This window comes from Protopterus annectens, chromosome 13.part0, assembly GCF_019279795.1.
Source record: "Protopterus annectens isolate FY-2018-M chromosome 13.part0, PAN1.0, whole genome shotgun sequence".
Lineage (NCBI taxonomy): Eukaryota > Metazoa > Chordata > Ceratodontiformes > Protopteridae > Protopterus > Protopterus annectens.
The window spans coordinates 64,249,310-64,272,012 of NC_056747.1; the positions used below are offsets into that span (position 1 = coordinate 64,249,310).

At 39.3% G+C, this 22,703-nt stretch overlaps 1 protein-coding gene across 1 annotated transcript in view; it reads right to left on the bottom strand.

The window, feature by feature from the left end:
* LONP1 (lon peptidase 1, mitochondrial) overlaps nucleotides 1-22,703 on the bottom strand; it is an 843,750-nt gene that overhangs the window by 492,279 nt on the left and 328,768 nt on the right. The window contains exon 7 of the mRNA XM_044090626.1: nucleotides 17,279-17,362. Coding sequence (XP_043946561.1) covers nucleotides 17,279-17,362 — 84 coding nt within the window. The remainder of the gene's footprint in view (nucleotides 1-17,278; nucleotides 17,363-22,703) is intronic.

The window sequence follows — 22,703 nt, forward strand, 5'->3', positions numbered from 1 at the left end:
TAGCATAGGAAGCAACTTGGGAAGAGTCAGCATCTTGAATTTTGGAATCTTCAAAAAGGTGTTTAGAGTACACAGGTCCAAGACAGGACGCCATGAATTGTCTTTTCTGGGTACCAGGAAAAGTCTCGAATAGAAACCTTGTCCCTTTTCCTCTTCTGGTACCAATTCAATAGCCCCCATGCTTAAGAGAGAAAGTACTTGCTTTTGGGCCACTGCTCACTGATTTGGGAGTAATCTGGCCACCCGCTTGGTGTTGGTAACATGTGGAAGTGAAATCTGTATCCCTGGGACACTATATTTAAAACCCATTTGTCCTGGGTAATGAGTTCCCAGTTCTTTGCAAGAAGTGCAATCTTTCCCCCCAAAGGAGCAGTCAGTTGATAAGTGCGTGGAAGTTTTAAAAAATAAGTCATTGAGACAGTTTACCATATGGGGGAGTTTTATTACTCCCAGATTTGGAAGTGGAGACCTGACCCCCCACTGCTTAGTCCTGTGCGTACCTTGGGACTGCAGTCTGGGAGCTCTGCTGGATCCGGGTTTGGACTGAGGTATGGAAGAGGCAGGAAAGGACTAATTCTTGGAAGGCCAATGCCTACTAAATCTTGGAGGTTGTACTTGTAAAAAATCTTTAACAGTTTGCATAGATTTAGCTTTTTCCTCCATCTTTTTAAGAACAACTTCTGCCTTGTTGCCAAAAAGGCAGTCCTGGTTTAAGGGAGCATCCAGTAATTTTGCTTTAACATGATCTGGGCAAGGCTTGCTCCTTAAGCCAAGCATGCCTTCTAGGTATAGACCCAGTTACAGCAGCCCTGCAAGATGCCTCTACAGAATCAAAACCACATTGTAAAGTATGTTTTTCAACTTGTTCAGCTGAATGCAGTAAATCCTGTAAATCCTTATGTTCAGCACAATCAGGAATCAACATAATTTTCTGTTCAAGCAATCCAATAATATGCTGCTGATACTTTAACATGTGAAACTGGCAGTTTAAGGCCCTAATGGCCAAAGTTGCAGAAGTATATACCTTCTTACCCCACCTATCCAGAGCCCTGGAGTCTCTATCAGAGGGGGTGGGATTTTTGGCAGTAGTAGCTTTTTAATGCCCTTGGGTCCCTGTGAAATGGTCTCAGGATCCACAGTAGGATTTTTAAAAAGGAACTTGTGAGAGTCAGGGACCCTGTAATATTTATCAGGTTTTTTGGGAGGAGGAGGTAGAGAGTCAGGGGCCAAGCTAGATTCCGCAAATGCATCATCAACAATGTCTAGTACAGGAGGTATGGCTAAAGGCCTATGCTGGGGCAGGAGTAAGAAATCCCTAAGACTCTTTTTAGAGAATCAGAGAAATCCTGACTTTCCCAACAAAAATGCTCCCTGAGAGTATGCAAGGTTTCACCAAAAGAGAAATCCTCGGGGGGGGGGGGGGGCAGAGGGAATAGAGTCCTCAGCATCACAATCCTCATAGGTAGAGAAGTGTAAATCCTGGTCATCAGAGGAAACAGAAAATTCAGATTCCTGGTCAGAAGTATCATTAACAAACTCAGTCCTAGGTCTCTTAGAGGGGGAAGGCTGTTTCCCCCGATTAAAGTAATAAGATCTTCAGCCATTCTTATCATTTGTTTTTTAGGCATAGAGGCCTGACCATGCAGTCTGGGTGTCAGTTTTCTAGGCATGGTTCGAGATTTAGGCCTTGAAGAAGAAGAAGATGGCATCGGTTTAATACGCAAGTCAGTAGGCCTGAATACACCCTCAGAAGCCGGTGCCTACACAGCGGCTCCGGACCCATCCAAGGTAGAGACATCCGCAGGTTCCATGGTTGAAGCATCTCGCGGCATATCGGACTCCGAATGAGTCTCAGTAGAGGCCTACGAATCAGAAGTAGCGGGTATCAGGGGCTGCGAAAGCACCTCACTGAGTACCGGCGAACTGGCGACTGGCTTAGGAGAAACGTCGTAGGCAGCTATGTCTTTATCTTTGTGTTTTTTCGGAATGTCGGTAGTCGGATGGCTGACCTATTAGGACAATTGAACAGAGCACCAAAAATATTTAGAGGCGTAAATATATCGACAACAGATAGTTCATGGTTTAAATAAGGCACAAAATTGACAGCAAGGTACGTTGTGGTCAGGGCTTAAGCAAGGAAAATAGTACAAATGAAAATCTTTATGAGGCATTTGCTTTCCACAAGTAATGCAATTATTTACTTTTACTGACATCAGTTAAGAGCAAGAAAAAGATTCCCCAACGGGGTACTTAGCTTTTAGTTGAAGACTTCGGCTCTGAAACTCGAAAACGAAAATTTCAGGAGTTGGCAGACCGGCACTTGCGAACTGCTTCTGCTTCGGGCGCCGCACGGCAAGAAAGACTGATGTAATGGCATCGGCTGCATGTTTTATACCCCTGACGTCATGGAAGAAGAGAGAGCATCCGAAACAGGGATCCATGACTTTGATATTCAGGCCGGCTGAGGGCTACCTGCAGGCAGATAACCCAAATGTAATGACTGCAACAGTGAAACACGAAGAACATCCCCCTCTGTTGACAAACACATACATAAAAATGTTAAAGGTAAAAGTTAAAAACAGAACAGCTTACTTAAAACAGGAGCAGGAAAAAGTAATTCTAAAAACATTAAGGAAGTATTTCAACTTAAAATTATATTTTAGGAAATACTATCACAAAAATGAGTGCTAAACTGTTGGTCAACAACAGAATTCAGTGATGCTTGGGGAATGACACAATATGGAACAGGGAAGTGACGGGTGTGGGGCAGCCACCTAAAGACAGCTGCAGTAACTGGATGGAAAAGACATACAAAGTGGTCTTCTTCCATCAGCATATTCGTACATTCACAGGAAGTAATCTGATTTCTGGATTATGCTATACTAGTTCACTAACACAGGAACCAGGTAATCACATGCCCCACCACTGTGAGCTGTATTCAACAAGCAGCCAGTTAGGGGGCGAGAGTACAGGGACAGGTTAAGAACCCCCTCTTGGCAAGGATACAGGCAGATGCTAAAGCAATGACTTCCTGTGGAACAAGAGGGTGAGACTAGTCAAGCCCTTCTCCAAACATATATTTATATTTGCAGGTTGCAGATGACACATTGGAAGTCGTTCACAGATGTGCAGAAGCAATGTTCCACTCTGAACATGCATGGTTCTAGTGTCTGGACTGAGGAACTAGCAGCCACAAAGTGGAAAAATGGGGAGAAAATAGAAATAGTCAAACACTTTAAAGGTCTGCTGCTCGGCTGCAAGTTGCCCCCCCCCCCCCCACTCCACAAGACATCATGTGTGACAGTCTAATCTCAACTTACAAGAGGACAGCAGGATCGCAGCTACTAAATACTACCACTACTACTACCACTACCACCCTATGTGTCTCTTAGCAGTTTTCACACAACTGCATGACCATGGAATGACAACCGCACAATCAAAATACTGGAAAATTAAACATTATGAGCAAGCTTTCTCCAAAGTAGATAAAAGCTGAACTGTCTCCTTGACGGACATGCACCCTGACTTTTCTTTAGATGATTCAAGACTGATTAATGAACTGGTCTCTGAAAAAACAAGAAAAAGAGTCAAGGGTAAAAGCAGAGTAACCTGAGAGTAATCTCACTTTTTGCAAGACATAATGGGTGCATAATATGTACACCAATATAGTAGCCAGCAAAACAGCCACTGCACTGTGCCTTGTGGTCGGGAAGCTCTTAGGAGCATTGAATAATCAGAAAATGTGTAATACGCCAGATGCTAGGTTACGCTAAAGTGATTTCCATAAATACATGTTACGCAGGGTAGTGAACGGTGAATAAAATATAACCCATCAACATAAAATTAACTGTGTGCCTGATACATTACAGCAACACATATTACTGTGAAGCTGCAGTTCTGGCTCTTTTTTTATCTAAAACAAATACAGTTTGTACTAAAATAACAGCACCTGTACTCACAACATATCATGCACTTCAGGTGGTAAGACATGTCACTGAGGTGAGAAAGGAAGGATGATTTTCTCTTAAATGTTCATTAGGATGCAATAGGCTTTGTGTGCATTGCATAGTGCTTCACTGGGGCCATGATGTTGAAGTGTCTGTGCTTTTAATAGTACAGTATGGAATTTATAATTGTGATTGGACTGTGAGGCACATATCTATCATAATTTACGACACACTTTTAAGCAGCTGTAATGCTTGAATTAAATATATTTTTCAATATTCAATATGTATACTGACTGTGGAAAGGGCTGAATAAGCTCCTTTCGGAAGTGATGCATGTATCATGTACATTGTTTATCATCCAGTTTGAATTACTCTGTACATGAAGGAGACAGCAGCTGATACATGGTCTGTATATTAGAGACGATTAGAATGTGCTTCCCTGCTCTTGAATGACATCTGATTTCCATAATGTATATGAGCTATGAATTCATGAAAAATATTTTCAATATTTAAGTTAGGACGTAAACCAGCTTTTTAGCTGGTTATTGGATGTGATTTTATTGTTTTTGTATAACATCAGATTTTACAGTATACATCCACTAGGGGCTTTGAAACAATGTAGCATGATTAGTTAAGCAGTGATGCAATAGTTTAGAGCAATCTGATTGGTTGCTCTACACTTTTAAAATATTTTGTAACCAGTTTGTTCTATGGTCTGATGAAGCTATTTAGTGAAAGCCCTTACCATATCTAATTAAACGTGGTTTCTTTTTATATTTCATCACAGTGGTTATTTATTTTTTGCCCAGTTTGTGGACTGCATTCATATTTTTACTTATCGTGATTTGTGCTTATTTTGTGAGCAGTTACACACTTATCCTCTCCGGCACGGTGCTTTTAGTTTGTGTCGTCATACATAATTATGCTTACATTTCAATAAAGGTTTTAAAGGAGCAACACCATTTACACCTGGTGGCATGTGGGCTTTAAGTCAAAGTCTCTATCTCAATTCTGCTAGTTCCGTTTTTAGTAAAATATCTTCACCTCTTATATTTGAAGTACAATTTTCTAAAATAGCAAACATGAACATGTGATTTTCATCTCTATCTAATATATGCTTATAAATTGCATTCATGTGTTTCTTTGTTTTTATTTCTAAAATACGACTACAAATAAGTTACTTAAGTTTCTGATTCGTGTTTCCTACATAAAATGAACTACATGTTACACAGCTTGCTAAATATACCAGACTCATACTATTACAATTTCCATATGCTCTCAATTCTATATTTCTCATATATATTGGGTGATAAAAAGTTTTATTTATATTAATATATAGACAAAAGTAGCAGTTGCTACATTTAAAAGTGCCTCTCTTACTCTGTTATTAAACCAGGTTTTTGGTTGCTCCTCATCACAGAATATTTTTAAGATTTCTATGTCTCTTATATGTAAAATTCAGTCGATCAACAATCACATTTCTTGATTTATTTATTTATTTATCTGCAGTCTGCTGACCAGGAAAGTCCATTGGGCCTAGATGAGCCCGTTTTCAACGGAGGCCCGGGGAGAAAAGCTCCATATTCTAATTCTGGTATATCTTGTAACATATGCCAATGTTTACTTATCTGTTTAACAGCTGATGTATTTTTGTTATATGTTAGTATACATCTCACATCATTATTAATTTTCTTTACGGGTGGTTTATTTACTTGGTTTATAGAGAAGTATGGTCTTCTTGTCGTTTCTCCTTGTGCTTTCACATTTTCACAGATAGTTCTCACTTCTTCATAATCATATTCTCTATTCACAAACTCCCCTACAGTAAAATGCATCTGCTGAATCATATTTGCTTCAACAGTACTCAATTTCGCTACTCTAAAAAATTAGTTCTTAACCACATTTTTAAAAGTAAAATGTGGGTGCATACTATTCCTATGAAGTAAATTATTTCTCTTAACAGGCTTCCTATATAAAGATGCATCTAATAATCCTTTTTCATTATGGTAATATCAGGAAAATCTATTTTATCTATGGATAGATAGACTAGCTTTAAGTATTAGAAATATAATCATAAAATAAAGCAAATGTGGCCCTGGCTCCTTTCCATATTAAAAAAGGCGTACAAATAGACAATAAAATAAAATATTCTCCCTAAACGGGTTCCTATCTGTCAGTAATTGCGACACCCCATACCTGTTTATATAACCATTGCTAAAATAAGAATATATTAGAAAGTACAATTTTCAAGAGTTCGCAAAGTGTAATATACTGTTGTTAATTTCTGTAAATTCTAGCAAAAATTCTTTTAGTGAGTGTATGCCAAACTCTGTGGAAATCACAGTGAACAATGAATCGACATCTAAGGTGATAAAATAGCAATTACTTATATCTATATTTTTGGACCACTCATAGAAACTAGGCAGAAATCACTAGTGTCAAGTAAAATTGTGCCTGGATGTTCAAAATTCACTCTTATTTATGTTTCAAGGAACTTAGAGAGTGGTTCAGTTACCCCATCCCCTACCAGAGACAATAGGTCTCATTGGTGGGGATAGTAAACATTTATGCCATTTGGGAATTCAATAAATTACTGGCACTTTTGGATATTTAACTACCAGATATTCATATAATTGTTTTTGTAATCCTGCTTCCACTATAAAGATCCTGTAAATTCTGCACTACTTATTTGACAATCTTATTTTTCGCATTCAAAGAAATAATCTGATAGTCAAAGGTTGATAACATGTTCAAAATTGAATCCATCCAATTATCAGTATCCATTATCACAACTCCACCTCCTTTATTTGCAGGTTTGATTAAAATTTTGTTGTTCTCTAACAAACTCTTATATGCAAGCAGTTCATCTAAAGTCAAATTATGAAACTTACTAAACTTATGTCCTATACATAAAGAATACCCTTTTTATGGTTCATTCAAAAACCTTAACAATTTCATTATATGCATGTACATAAATACTTAAAGTTGTGCCTTGTTTGAGTCACTACAGAGAATTTTATTTTTAAATTCAAACTTCTAATGAAATATTTAAACTCACTAATCGCTGTTGCAATGTCATCACAACATCCAGGTACAAAAGAAATCTCTTTATATAGTAATGCAAGTTCATTAGCTGCCAAACTGTACTTAGATATGCTAGGAGTGTTTTCAAACCTTTAGCTGGTTGCAATTAAGGGGATGATTCTCTCTCCTCCCCTGCCTTGTACCGCTCACACTCCATGTTCTTTTTATGCGCATAGGGAGTGGTTCCTTCAACAAAAAGGGATTTTTAATTGGATCCAGTACCCCCATAATCTCAGAATCAATTATAGTATTTTGCTGGTCAGGCTGTTGATAGTCTGACCTTGAAGGAATAACTTTCGGAGTCGTAGTTGTGTTGGTCAAAAATATGGTCACAAACTCAGGAACCTCACATGGCTTTCCTGAAAACACTGGAGGGGTTAAATGTATCTCCAAACACCATCACACTAGGTGACTTCAATTACCCTAATATAGACTGGGAACACTACTCAAGCCCAAACACTCTAGCCCAAAAGTTCCTGGAATTCATAAACTCAAATGCCATGGAACAACTAGTCACCATCCCCACAAGAGGAGAAAACATACTTGATCTCATCATCACGAACATGGGAGCACAATGTTCAACACCGGAAGTATACCCCTCACTGGTGAGATCAGATCACAAACTAATCTCGCTGGAGGTCCTCATCCCACCCCCACCTGAAATAAAAAAGACCACAGTAAAGAACTACTCGAAAGCCGACTTCACACTTCTAAAGACTAGTGTGGTCTCCTTTAACGCACCCGAGCCGGCTGAGAACAGTACTCAAGCCGCTGAATCACTTACAAATGCCTTCTACCAGCACCTGCAGGACTGCATGGATAAGGCAATCCCAAGCAAAACAAAGACTCTTTGTACCAAAGGCAAGCGTCCAGTCTGGTGGACCCCAGCCATAAACAAACTCTACAACAAAAGGAGGAAGCTACTACAAGATAGAGCAAAATCCTTAAAAGGTAAGACACATTTGATCACTATAAGTAAAAAACTAAGAGCTCTCATAAAATCATCCAAAGCAAATTTTGAGAGAAAAATAGCTAGACTCAAAAGACAATCATAAGGCCTTCTTTAGCTATGTTAGAAACCTGGGAGGAAACTCCCAGATATGCTCAGAACTAGTTCAAAATGATGTGAAGATTACTGATCCTACAGACATTGCCAACATACTGGCTGACAGGTTCAGTTCAAACCTCTCCCAAAAGGAGAGATATCTATACCAAACGATTGCAGCCCCCAAACATCTCTAACGCCCAAGTGAGAACTGCTCTCCAAAGCAAAAACACAGCATCCATGGGACCTGATGGTGTCCCCGGCTGTGTGCTCCACGAACTCAACGAGGAATTAAACCCACAGCTAGGACAGCTGTTTAATCATAGTCTCATCTCTGGATACGTACCCAGGAAGTGGCGCACTGCGACTGTGGTCCCACTTCACAAAGGCGGTGCCTCCACCGACCCTGGAAATTACCGGCCCATTAGCTTGACAAGCCTTATCTGCAAAGCCATGGAGAGGATCATAATGGACCTCATAAATAAAGACATAGGGAATTTGCAGACTTTGGATCCAACCCAGTTTGGCTTTGTCAAAGGCAGATCATGCCTTTTAAACTTGGTTGACTTTTTCGAAACAGTCACCAAAGCCATTGATGAGGGAAAGGCAGTCCATACAGCCTACCTCGATCTGGCGAAGGCCTTCGATACAATACCCCACTCGGGTATCATTGAAAAACTCATCAGCTTAAATGTTAACCCATACATTACAAGATGGGTTACAAACTGGCTGAGTGACAGAACCCACAGGGTCAGAGTTGCTGGCGCCATGTCAGACTCTAAGCCTGTCACAAGTGGTGTCCCACAGGGCTCAGTCCTGGGCCCACTCTTGTTTGGCATCTACTTTTCCGAAGTACAAGCAAACACAGGAGGGTTATGGCTGACAAAGTTTGCAGATGACTGCAAACTGGGCCAGTCGAAAACACATCTGACACAGATATCCTTCAGAAGGGTCTCACAGAAACGGATAACTGGTGCCAGAGCCATGGCCTAAAGTTAAATGCCAAAAAATGCATAGTCATACCCTTTGGGAAAAACAAGGTTACCCCTAGCTGCCATATAGGTGGCAATCCACTGAGCACAGAAGAAGTTATCAGGAACCTGGGGACCCAGGTTGACAGTAGCCTGTCATTCGACACCCATGTAGCTAAAGTAGTTAGGAAGACCTTCTACATTGCCCACCTTATCATGAAGGGATTCTCATCTAGATCAAGGGAAGTCATAGTCTCCCTATACTCATCACTCATCAGACCAATGATTGAGTACAATGCCCCATTCGGAATGTATCTGACCCGACACTTGCAGCAGCTGGAGAGGCCACAAAAGTTCCTCACCAAAAGGATAAAGGGTCTCAAAAATCTGTCCTATGCTGCCCGACTGAAAGAACTCCAGCTCTATTCAGTCAAACACGCTTGCTCAGAGGTGACCTTTGCCTGACATACAAGGCCATGTCAAACCCAGATTTGATGAATATGCTTCACCTCAAAAAATCTAGATCCGTCAGAGCCACAAGTGCGGGAGACTTAAACCTAGATACGGCTATTAATAGGACGTGCTGGAGGGATAGATTCATCACCCAAAGACTCCCTATGCTGTGGAACAAAATCCCGGTATATGTGAGGCAGAGCACCTCGCTGGCCTTGTTCAAGAGAAATCTTGACCAATGGATGGGAGATCGCAGATATACCCCAGGGATTACCTCAGTGTCACTGCTCGACAGAGGCACAGCAAAATAATGGGTATAGTTCCCCATACTAAAGGGGTGGCGTAAGCCACAAAACTATGGGCTAGGCTTGTAAATGTCCTCGGGCAGATAGCCTAGTATGAACCTATGAACCTATAAAGGTATATTGGCGTGCTGTTGTGGACTCTGAAAATGAGTCCCAGAAGTTCAATTAATGGTTAACTGACACAGGATTGGTAGTTACTGCTGCAGTAAAGCATATTTCATTGGCCGTCATCGTTGATGAGGTAGGGTGTGTATTAGCAACTTCTGTTAACAGCGGAGTTCTGCCAGTACTAGTAGTTAAAACTTGTGTACTAAAAATGGATAAGCCTGCTGAATTAGTTGCTAGGTGTGTAGAACAACGTATGGAATTATGAACCTCATTTCAAATTACTTATAGTAGCAGATCTTTTGCTGTTTTTATTATTTCCTTTAGACAATGGTCGATATAGTATTCATCTTAAAATGAGCAGTAGAACTACTTTCCCACAAAAATACTTGACCACTTTTAAAGTCATTTAAGTCTCTAAGTAGTTTTCTTTTCTTGGTTTCAATTAAGCGCGTCTCAAATTGGTTTATGTGATCCAGAGCTTCACGAAATAAATCTGAATGTTTATTCAGTTCAATACTTTCAATTAATTCAACTTATCTGCCTCAGATCACATATCCAGTTCGACAGGTTCAAAGAAACTGTTCATTAATTCCATTACGCTTATATTATGCGATATGGCTATGCAATCTGAGCTAGAACATCTATATGTTGAATTAATTGACACAGTGATTCTCATAGAGTTTGGCAAATAGTCGGTAAAAGAATTTTTGGTAGAGTTTATAGAATGTCAGCAACAATATACTATTACACTTTGCGAACTCTTGAAAATTGGACTTTCTAATATATTCTGATTTCAACAACGGATATATAAACAGGTACGTGGTGTCACAATGGGCACGCCGGTGGCGAATATGTTCACCAATATAGTTTTGTATATATGGGAGCATGAATATATACTGACAAATAGGAACCCGTTTAGGGAGAATATTTTATTTTATCATCAATTTGTAGACAACCTTTTTTAATATGGAAAGGAGCCAGGGCTACATTTGATTTATTTTATGACTATATTTCTAACTTTTTTGAAATTTAAAGCTAGTCTGCCTGTAGATAAAACAGATTTTCTTGATACCATCATAATAAAAAACGAAAAAGGATCATTAGATACATCTTTATATAAGAAGTCTGTTAAGAGAAATAATTTACTTCATAGGAATAGTATGCACCCACATTTTACTTTTAAGACTGTGGTTAAGAATCAATTTTTTTAGAGTAGCAAAACTGAATACTGTTGAATCAAATGCAATTCAGCAGATGCATTCTGCTATAGGGGAGTTTGTCAATACAGGATATGACTATGAAGATGTGAGAACTATCTGGGCCTTTGATACCATTCCCCACTTAGGAATTATCGATAAACTCACCAAACTAGGCATCAACCCCTATATCACTAGGTGGGTTGCAAACTGGCTCACAGATAGAACCCACAGTGTGAAAGTAGCAAATTTCAAGTCAGACTGCCAACCAGTCACGAGTGGAGTCCCACAGGGATCGATCCTGGGTCCTCCCCTGTTTGGCATTTACTTCTCAGAAGTCCAGACCAACACGGAGAGACTCTGGATGACCAAGTTCGCAGACGACTGCAAGCTGGGAGCCATTACTAACTCCCCAAGTGATGTAGACATCCTACAGAAAGGCCTCACTGAGACCAATGAGTGGTGTCGAAACCATGGCCTTAAGCTTAATGCCAAAAAATGCGTCATCATCCCCTTTGGGAAAAACTCAGTTCCCACTAATTTCCACATCGATGGGAGCCCACTGAACACTGAAGATGTTATAAGATATCTGGTGACACAGGTTGACAGCAACCTCTCCTTCAATCACCACACTGCCACTGTGGTCAGAAAGTCCTTCTATGTGGCACATCTCATTACCAAGGGGTTTTGCATCCAGGAAGAAAGAGGTCATCATCTCTCTCTACTCTTCCCTCATTAGATTAATTATCGAGTATAATGCCCCATTTGGCATGTACTTCACTAGACACATGCAACAGCTGGAAAGACCATAAAAGTACCTCACAAAGTGGATCCTGGGCCTTAAACACATGTCCTACATGGACAGACTCAAAAAAACTCCAGCTATTCTCTGTCTCATAACATTTACTAAGAGGTGATCTCTGCTTAAATGCTACATCTAAAGAAATCCAGATCCCTCCACACTACATGCTCCAGAGACCTCAACCTCAGTACCACAATCAACAGAAAGTACAGTTTTGTACCTACCATAAATGTAGATGTCCGATAGGAATGCATCTGCAGTCCTTACAAATGGGTTGTCCTGTCGTCAGGCAGCCCTTCGGTCGGCCGGATTCCAAAGTCTGGGTCTGGCCTCGGCTGGTGTCGCACTTCACCCGACGTCATAGCTGCAGTTATTCGGGTATAAAGGAATCAGCCGACGCCATTTTCCTCAGTGTTTCTTGCCCCAGATGCCAGGTGCCCTCTTGGAAGGCTAAATTTGGATAAAAGCCAATGATTCCAAATAGTAGAGAGCAAACACAAAAAATAAGCGTGTATGTACATATATACAAACAAATGCACCATAATAGATTCCCCCAGCTAGCTATAAGATGGGCAAATACCCTAGGAGCACCACAGAGGGGTAGGCGGGTGGGTAATCCTGACTGCAGATGCATTCCTATCGGACATCTACATTTATGGTAGGTACAAAACTGTACTATGTCCTTCAAGGATGCATCTGCAGTCCTTACAAATGGGTAGAATACCATAGCCAAACTGGGGGAGGTGGACAAATAAAGTTATGGTTTAGTTAGGATCCCTTGCAAAACAGCAGTGGCAAAGCCTGCTCGGGATCTAGAGTATAAAGGTAAATTATAATGCTTGGCAAATGTATGCACGGAGCTCCAAGTAGCAGCTTCTAAAATGTCCTTGGTAGCCACTCCTCGTAAGAAGGCTGTGGTAGTGGCTGTTGCCCTTGTAGAGTGAGGCCTGATGTTCTCTGGAGTTTTCTTTCCATGGTAGGAGTAACAAAATCTAATGCAATTTCCTATCCACTTGGAGATTGTCTGTTTTGAAATTGCTTTTCCTTCCCTTCCTGTTGCATATGCTACCAGTAGCTGGTCAGTTTTTCTATTGCCTTTGGTCCTGTCCAGGTAGTAGCGTAATTGTCTATGTACATCCAAGGTATGCAGCAGTCTTTCTCCCCTGTTCTGTGGGTTAGGGAAGAATGTAGGTAGGTGGATAGCCTGATTTATAGAAACTCTGGAAACCACCTTAGGCATAAAGGAAGGATTTGTTCTCATGGACATTATCATGATGGAAGATCAGGAAGGGTTGCACTGCCATTAATGCCTGAAGTTCAGATACCCTTCTTGCTGAAGTGATTGCCAGCAGGAAAGCAGTCTTCCATGATAAGTATTGCAATTCTGCTGTTGCTGCTGGTTCGAAAGGAGGAAGTGTCAATTTTTCTAGCACAAAGTTCAAGTCCCAGGCTGGTAATGGTGGCTTCCTAGGAGGCTTTACATTTTTAATTCCTCTCAGAAACTGTCTGAGCAGAGGATGTGAGAAGACAGGAGGATCCAAGTCGTATTCTGCTGAAATAGCTGATGCATGAATCTTAATGGAGGAATAGGACAGGCCTGTGTGGAAGAGCTCTGCCAAGTATTCCAGAATGTTGGCTATGTTTACCAGTGACACATCTTCTCCTTTTGCAGTACTCCAAATGAGATATCTTTTCCATTTTGCTGAATAATTTTTTCTTGTTGAGGGTCTGCGAGCCTCAAGGATAATGTCTTTAACCCTTTGGGATAAATTTGGGTTAATTGGTCTTATGCAATGTTACAGGCAGTCAGCTGCAGAGTTTTCAGGTTTGGATGCAGATTGTTGTAGTTGTTCTGTGTTAACAGCAAGGGAACCAGGGGTAGTGGCCATATTTGTTCCAGAGACATGCTCCTCATCGAAAAACTCCTCAGCAAACTCCGACCGACGTCTAAGCGTCCGCCAGTTAAAAGAAGCACAGGCTAGACAAGCTGCGACGTCGTGGTCTGGGCCTAGACAAGGTAAGCAGTAAGAGTGGAAATCTTTATGAGGTATTTGTTTCCCACAAGTTAAACAGTTATTCACTTTTTCTGACATCGGCTGAGGCAAGAAAGAGTCCCCAATGGGGTACTTAGCTTTTTAGAAGTCTTCGAAGTAGTATTTGGTAGTAGTAATCTCTGGTTCTGACCGACCGGCACTTGCGAACAGCTTCTGCTTCGGGCGCCTTGCGGCAAGAAAGACGGAGGAAAATGGCGTCGGCTGATGCCTTTATACCCGAATAACTGCAGCTATGACGTCAGGTGAAGTGCGACACCAGCCGAGGCCAGACCCAGACTTTGGAATCCGGCCGACCGAAGGGCTGCCTGACGACAGGACAACCCATTTGTAAGGACTGCAGATGCATCCTTGAAGGACATCATGGTTCATAACTCAGAGACTGCCCATGCTCTGAACTTCCCATACATGTCAAGCAGAGCACCTCCTTGGCCCTACAACAGAAATCTTGATGAGTGGATGGGAAATAGAACGTTCCCCCCGGGGATCACTGCAGTAGCTCTAGTTAATAGAGGCACTGGGAATTAACGTCGAGAGGCATGATGCTAGGGAACATCTATGTAAAGGCTCCTGGGCCATTAGCCTAGTACACACCTATGATCCTATGATCTGTGAAAATGTGAAAGCACAAAGAGATACAACAGTAAGACCATACTTCTCTATAAACTAACTAAATAAACCACCCATAAAAAAGATGAATAATGAAGTGAGATGTATACTAACATATAACAAAAATACATCAGCTGTTAAACAGATAAGTAAACACTGGCATATGTTACAAGATATACCAGAATTAAGAAATGTAATTCTTGATCGACCAAATTTTACATACAAGAGACATATAAATCTTAAAAATATTTTATGTTATATGGAGCAACCAACAACCTGGTTTAATAACAGAGTAAAAGAGGCACTTTTAAATGTGGCAACTAAGTTTTGTCCATCTATTAATATAAATAAAACTTTTTATCACTCACTATATATAAGAGAAATAGAACTGAGAGCATATGGAAAATGTAATAGTATAAATCTGGCTTATTTAGCAAGCTGTGTAACGTAGTTCATTTAATGTAGGAAAAATTAATCAGAAACCTAAGGATCATATTTGTAGTCATATTTCAGAAATAAAAACAAAAACATATGAATGCAATTTATAAGCATATATTAGACAGAGATGTAGACAGAGATGAAAATCACACATTCATGTTTGCTATTTTAGAAAATTGTACTTCAAATATAAGAGGTGAAGCCATTTTACTAAAAATGGAACTAGCGGAACTGAGATGGATACGTCGACTTAAAGCCCACATGCCACCAGGTCTAAATGGTGTTGCTCCTTTAAAACCTTTATTGAAATATAAGCATAATTGTGTAGGAGATTAATTAATATGTCATGTGATTTTAAGCTTGTATATACTGATCTGTAGCTCAGTACTTTAATGTCTAATGGCTGAGGAACCCTCTATGTGAAAGTTTTTTAAGTTGTACTTTTACCTAACTACTGCACTGGTTTGACTATTTGGAAGTGAACTATCGTGGTTCCAGTGACTTATGCTGTTTACATTACCTGTTGTTTTGTGAAGCCACTTGGATTTACTGGAGGTCTCTTCAATTTTTGCTTGAATGTTAATAACACAGTACCATTACATTATTATACACTGCCACTACTACTTTGGAAGCAAAATTACAAATAAAAGCATCCAATACAAAATGTGCTACTTGGCACTATAACGTTCTCTTCTGTCATATGGTTCTTGTTAGACCAAGAATAAAGCAGTCCATGACTTCAAACTAAACAGCCACAGAAGAATTCTGCTGGTGCTGAGTCACAGAAAGGTTCATTTCCTGGTTTCAATGTGGCAAGGAACATCACCCTAGCTAATACAGTCTGATCACAAGTTAGTGCTCTGTGCACGTGTGCATGTATGTGTTGGGGGTGGGGAGGACAGGAATAAGCCTCATCACGTAATGGGAGGATATCAACATCACAGGACCCAAGGTTGTTTCCACCCAGCCAGTACAGTCTGATCACAGATTAGTGATATGGAAGTGTGTGTTGAGAGAAAAGGAACATGGACATGCCAAATGAAGTCATGGGGGGAGGGGGTCGTCATCAGAGGATCCAAGGCTGACCTCATTCATCAGTGTATATATATATATATATATATATATATATATATATATATATATATATATATATATATATATATATATATATATATATATATATATATATATATATATATGTATATTTATAGAGACTTTAGAATATCAGCGATGAACAAAATCGTTACAGTAAAGAAACATATCTGTAACTAGTAAAGCAAACAGCTTCACGGAGAGTGTTTGCTTTACTGGTACTTTCATGCTTCACGTTTCCACATTGTTTTTCTGTTTACATCTGTAACTAGAACGTTTCCACACTGTTTTTATGTTTACATCTGTAACTAGAACATTTCCACACTGTTTTTCTGTTTACATCTGTAACTAGAACGTTTCCACACTGTTTTTCTGTTTACATCTGTAACTAGAATGTTTCCACACTGTTTTTCTGTTTACATCTGTAACTAGAATGTTTCCACACTGTTTTTCTGTTTACATCTGTAACTAGAACGTTTTCACACTGTTTTTCTGTTTACATCTGTAACTAGAACGTTTCCACCTGTAACTAGAACGTTTCCACGCTGTTTTTCTGTTTACATCTGTAACTAGAACATTTCCACACTGTTTTTCTGTTTACATCTGTAACTAGAACATTTCAACACTGTTTTTCTGTTTACATCTGTAACTAGAATGTTTCCACACTGTTTTTCTGTTTATATCTGTAACTAGAATGTTTCCACACTGTTTTTCTGTTTACATCTGTAACTAGAACGTTTCCACACTGTTTTTCTGTTTACATCTGTAACTAGAACGTTTCCACACTGTTTTCTGTTTACATCTGTAACTAGAATGTTTCCACACTGTTTTTCTGTTTACATCTGTAACTAGAACGTCTCCACACTGTTTTTCTGTTTACATCTGTAACTAGAATGTTTCCACACTGTTTTTCTGTTTACATCTGTAACTAGAATGTTTCCACACTGTTTTTCTGTTTACATCTGTAACTAGAATGTTTCCACACTGTTTTTCTGTTTACATCTGTAACTAGAACGTTTCCACAGTTTTTCTGTTTACATCTGTAACTAGTACATGCACTGAGCTCAGTGTGCAAGTGACAGACAGCTCAGTCTGCACAGTAAATTAACCTAAACTTGCCCCTGCTGTTTTACATGTGGCTCCCATCCCAGCACATCACACTACACAGTTACTATACCTCTCGTCCAAGACGTTGCTGTAGCTTGCTCAGTTCAAACTCTTTCTTCAACAAAGACAGAGCCTTGTATAGACGTTTTGGAATCTGAAATTACAAAACACAGGAGGAGTTAAAACTTGTCTACCAACCTCATTGGTATCTGGCAGAAATCCAATGTGCAGGACTTCCACACCCTATCATATGATACCAGGATGACCAAACAGAACACCACAATAAAAATGACCAATTAGAGTCAGTACTAAGGGCAACAAACAATAATGAAAGAAAGTAATCCTGACAGCTAAACTTATTCCTACCCCCATTAACGCATGGCAGCCTGACATGCATTTACACCAATAAGGTTACCCCAAAGACACACGCACTTCTGCATATCAGTCAAATCTGGCTCTTGAGTGCACACTTCACCCCATACGTCCACACACTAGAACCCATGCAGCAAGTTAGGGCTACATTTCCCAAATGTCAGGTCAGCTATAACCACTTACTTCCACTGTACTTAGGTGGCTCCATCAGTTTTAGGTCACCAACTGACCTTAGCTTGTCTGGGTCACAGTCACTGCTTTTCCTTCTGCACTATGGGAGCATCAGGTCACATGATAATGAATTTTGAACATTTGAAATCAGGCTTGCCCATGTGGTGACAGGTTCCACCCCCAGAAGACAAGGCTCTAATCCATACAATATAAGAATTATAGGCCAAGAACTACCACAGGATTGTAAAATAAAAAACAAGACAAACAGAAGAAAGTGCTGGTGGTGGCGTGGTGGTTATTGTTGCTTAGCACTATTCTCAAACTCTCTCTTCCACAATGCTATCATCCAGTTTTAAAAATAAATATATGACCTCCCCTCCAAACTACAAAAACTTAAAAGCATAGTTCTCCAAAGCCAGATACATGTTATTAAACCTGGCCCAAAAGAAACCATAGCAAATATTGACAAACACCATATCAGAAAATGCTATTCTTCATGCAACTGGATAAAGCACGACTAAACTTCTTGGCTACTTTCAACTAAGAAAGGTCCTAACAAGAAACCTACCTTCCCATTCTCGGTAACCTCTCAAAAAATACTGTGGGGGGGGGGGTTCAGAATGAAAACTATATTATATTAAAGTCCCAAAAAATGACTGGAATGAGGACAAAGGAAGAGAGAACTATTCTTTAACAAAAGTGTGTGCACAGAATTTGCATACTCTAAGCTTCAGCTTACTATACAGTAATCACAGTCAGAACAGGTACAGTCAATAGTGTGCATGGCAGTTTGAGTTCAACAGGTTAGAAAACCACAGGTGCTCAAGGTAACGCATAATACCTGAAGTGCGAGGAAATACAGAAAATTTGCAGAGAGCCACTGTGTTTCACTCTCAGGGTGAGGTTCTTGGCATCTATGTCTCAAACACATAAGCGGGTTACGATTGGTGACCTGCTCGTAATCTTTTATATCTTTTACACTGACTGGGCACAGGCACTTTTTCAGCAGAGGCCCGGGGGGGGCTCCAAGATGTACATAAAAAGCATAACAATAGCAATAGAGGCATTCAACAATAGAATAAGCAAGAAATATTTAGGAGGCTACAATCAATACGGTAATTATCAATTTATAGTAAAATCATGCAGGACTGAGTAACAATAAAAGCACAAGAAGTTAGTAGTACTGGTTTGTTAATCTGCAGTTCTAAGGGAGTAAAATAGCTTAGTTTAAGGAGTTTACTAGACAGAAGAGGAAATAAGTTGTTCAAACTGTATTGGTTATCAGTGCTAAGTAGGTTGGTTGTGGTTAGGGAGGGTGTGAACAGCGGCAAATTCAGTGTTTCTTAAAGTAGTCTTTGGTGGCCAGCTTAAATTGTTGGAGGTGTTTAAGGTTCCTTATTTCTAGTGGAAGTTTGTTCCATGCAATGGAGGGATGGTAGCTATTTAAGCTATTGTCATTCTTAGATTTTGGTTTGTGAACCTTTAATAGGTCTTGGGTTGCACTTCGGAGATGTCTGGCAGGTGAGCAATAGGAAATGAGATGACAGAGCGGGGCAGAAAGATTTTTGATACAGAATGGAGTATACAGCCTGGAGCTGGGATTGGAGTAGCTGGTGAGGTAGTTCGAGCCAGTTCAAGTGTATTCGAGAGAGACAGTGGTGAGATTTAGAAGTTTCCACAAGAAAAAGCCTGTTTTTGACAAAACACCAAAACCAACCTGGCAAAAAGCAGCAATCAGAGGCGAACTGAAATAAGTGAAAACAAAAATAGCGTAAACAAATTTTAATTCCCCGCTTTCGTCCAAAGACTTCATCAGAATAAAAAGATGTCAGTGAGAAAGGTTTAAATACATTCAAGTTAATTAAACAATTAAAAGCCTAATGGCAACCAGTGTAAATTACTGTTTCAATTAAAAAAAGAATTAACACCATCATTCCTTTTATGGAGATGTAACTTCCTGTTTTTCAAAAAGCATTTGATGTTGACTGCTTCATTTATACCTGGAAATTTACCAGCTTTTAATTTCATCTGCCAAAAAGTTTCTCTTTGTAAAATATAATTTTTAAAATCCCCCCCTCTCATGTCACTCTGACAAACTTCTAATATAGAAAATATAAATTTTTTAAAATTATGACAAATAATGGAATGCTTGTATAAAGCATTAGTTGGATCTTTCTTTTTAATGTCATAAAGATGTTCTTTAATACGAGTTTTCAGACTCCTACTAGTCATTCCCACATAAAAAGCAGGACATGTGCTACATAAACTGATGTATATTAAGCCACTAGTGTCACAATTAATCATTGTTAGGAACAGTTAGAATTCTGTTATGAGATTCTATACTGATGTAAGGTCCCACAGAAATATATCTACATATTTTGCAGTTGTGACAACATTGCATGCCTTTTTTAGTAGTAATGACTTTACTGTCATTTTCTCTGTTCTTATACCTTAATATTCTTTTCAAATTACGAGTGTTTCTAGATACAAAAACAGGTTGGTCCCCGACCACCCTAGATAAGTCCAGGTTTCCCCTAATCACTGACCAGTTTTTTCTAACCAGTTTCTGTATGTGTGTAAGATCATTACTCATTTCAATAGAACAAATTAAATTAGTATTTAATTCACCCTTGTTAATGATGTTATTACCTATGATGGTACTATTGTCATATCCCAGCCTACTTGAATAATCCAACAAAGCTGGATACTGGGTTGTTCGTCTATTCAAAATGTCTTTGCTGGTGTTAACCAGTATTGATTCATGGTATCCTCTGTCCTTTAAAAGAGAAATGATAAAATCAAACTCGTCAATCAAGTCAGTTAGTTTAGAGGTCATTCGACAAACTCTAATCAACTGCCCCCTGGGGATGTTATTGATTATATGTCTAGGGTGGTTGCTAGAAAAATGGAGATAACCGTTTGTAAAGGTCTCCTTTTGAAAAATGGTACTATGGAATCGGTTTTCAGCGCCATCCCATTTCAGGCAAACATCTAAAAAATTAATTTGGAGCCCAACAACTCCTTTCACAAATTTTAAATAACTAGAAAAAGTATTAACCTCTGTAATAAAAGCGTCAACTGTGTCTTCATTACCATCAATGATGAAAAACAAATCATCAATAAACCTACAGTAAAATGAGATGTTATACTTTTGATTAAGGGGTGGAATAAAATCTTGCTCCCACTGTGCCATAACAATATTGGCATAAGCCGGAGCAGCTGGGGAGCCCATGGCCACACCCCGCTTTTGCCTGTAGTATGTTTTCCCAAAAAGAAAAAAATTGTTATCTAAAATGATCTCCAAAAAATTACAAATAGTGGCAATAGCGTTACTGGTAAATCCAGTGTTATTATGATATAAGAAACTTCTAACTGCCTCAATTCCCTCATAATGGGGAATACAAGTGTACAATGATATGACATCAATGGTAAAAACAATGTGCCTGTCAGGGTCAAAGTGATTAGCCTGAAAATATTTGTTCAGTTTGGTCAAAAAATCCCAAGAGTCTTTAATAAATGAATCATAATGATGTAGTATTGATCCAAGGGCCCCGTCAACGATGATAGAAATTCCTTCTGTGATGGAATGGGGCGAAGACACAATAGGTCTGAATGGTGGATTTTCAGGATTTTTATGGGTCTTCGGTATTCCAAATATCACCCCAATCCTAGGATTCTCCACCACACAGAAGTCATAGACGTCTGTACTAATGTCACCTGACATAAGTGCGTCATAAAGTAAAGAATGGATAAACCGCTGTCTCCTTAAAATTTCAAATAAAGGAATAACCTCATATTCATCACGATTATTCAAAATGTCTAACATTTTAGTGGTATAAGAATCCTGTCTCATTACTACAATGTTGCCCCCCGTGTCACTTTTCATGTATCTTAGTTCCTTGTTCAAAATCTGTAAATTATGTAAAGCTTTCCTTTCATCTTTATTTAAATTGCTTGTGCGCCTGTGCTTATGTTCCAGTAACCTGGTAACATCCTGTATACATGAATCCTCAAACACTTTTAATGTGTGTTGTAATTTAGGTGTAAAAAATGAGGGCTTAAAAAGAACTTTGTCAGTGGTTGAAATGTCTTGCATAATGTATGCTAGATTTAACTTCCTAGTGTATTTCTTAATGTCTAGTATGGTGTTACCAATGTTTGCTTTATTGCTTGGAACATAATTTAAGCCATACTGTAAAACTTTCAACTCACAATCACTAAACAAATGGCCACTTAAATTTATTACACTAAAATGTTCAAAATCTTTGTTCAAGTCTCGTCGCCCGAGGAGTTTGACCCCAAGAAGGTGCGACTTCTGGTGAGAATGCTCGTCTTGTTCGAATAATTCTTCTTTTGAAAAAAAGGATTCACCTGAGAATGCAATTTAGTCTTAGTAGTCATAACGGAACTGTCCTTGTCAGAAGCAGAACTATCGGTCTTATTGTTACTGTCAAGATCAATAGATTCTGTGACCGTAGCTCTAGCATCTGCATTGGGGGGAGGAGAAATACCGGCCGGTGAAATAGAATCCAGGATGGTCTTGTCATAGTGTACAGTCTCTTTAACCTTGTTAACTTCAAAAAAGGCACCGGTTTTAAAACCGTCCTTGCTTTTTGAAGTAGGAATTTGATGTTGAAAATGGTTCCTTTTGAAAGAACCAACAAAGTCGTTGTAAGCGGTTTTGTTCTCGTATGAAGAAATGTCCCTCACTAGTTTCGCCTGCTTCCTATTAATAACATCAGTGCAGTGCTGTTCAACTTCGTTAGATAACTTGTAAAATAAATCGTTGAAGGAATGTTCAGTTAATTTCTCCCTAAGATAAGATTCTGTAGCTGTAATCTCATCTTTGAGACAACTCATTTTAACAATGTTATTCTCCACTAGTAGCTACAAAAATTTTTTACCAGCGTCATTAAAAAAACCAACTAGTTTGTCAAAAAATGGTTGCCCAA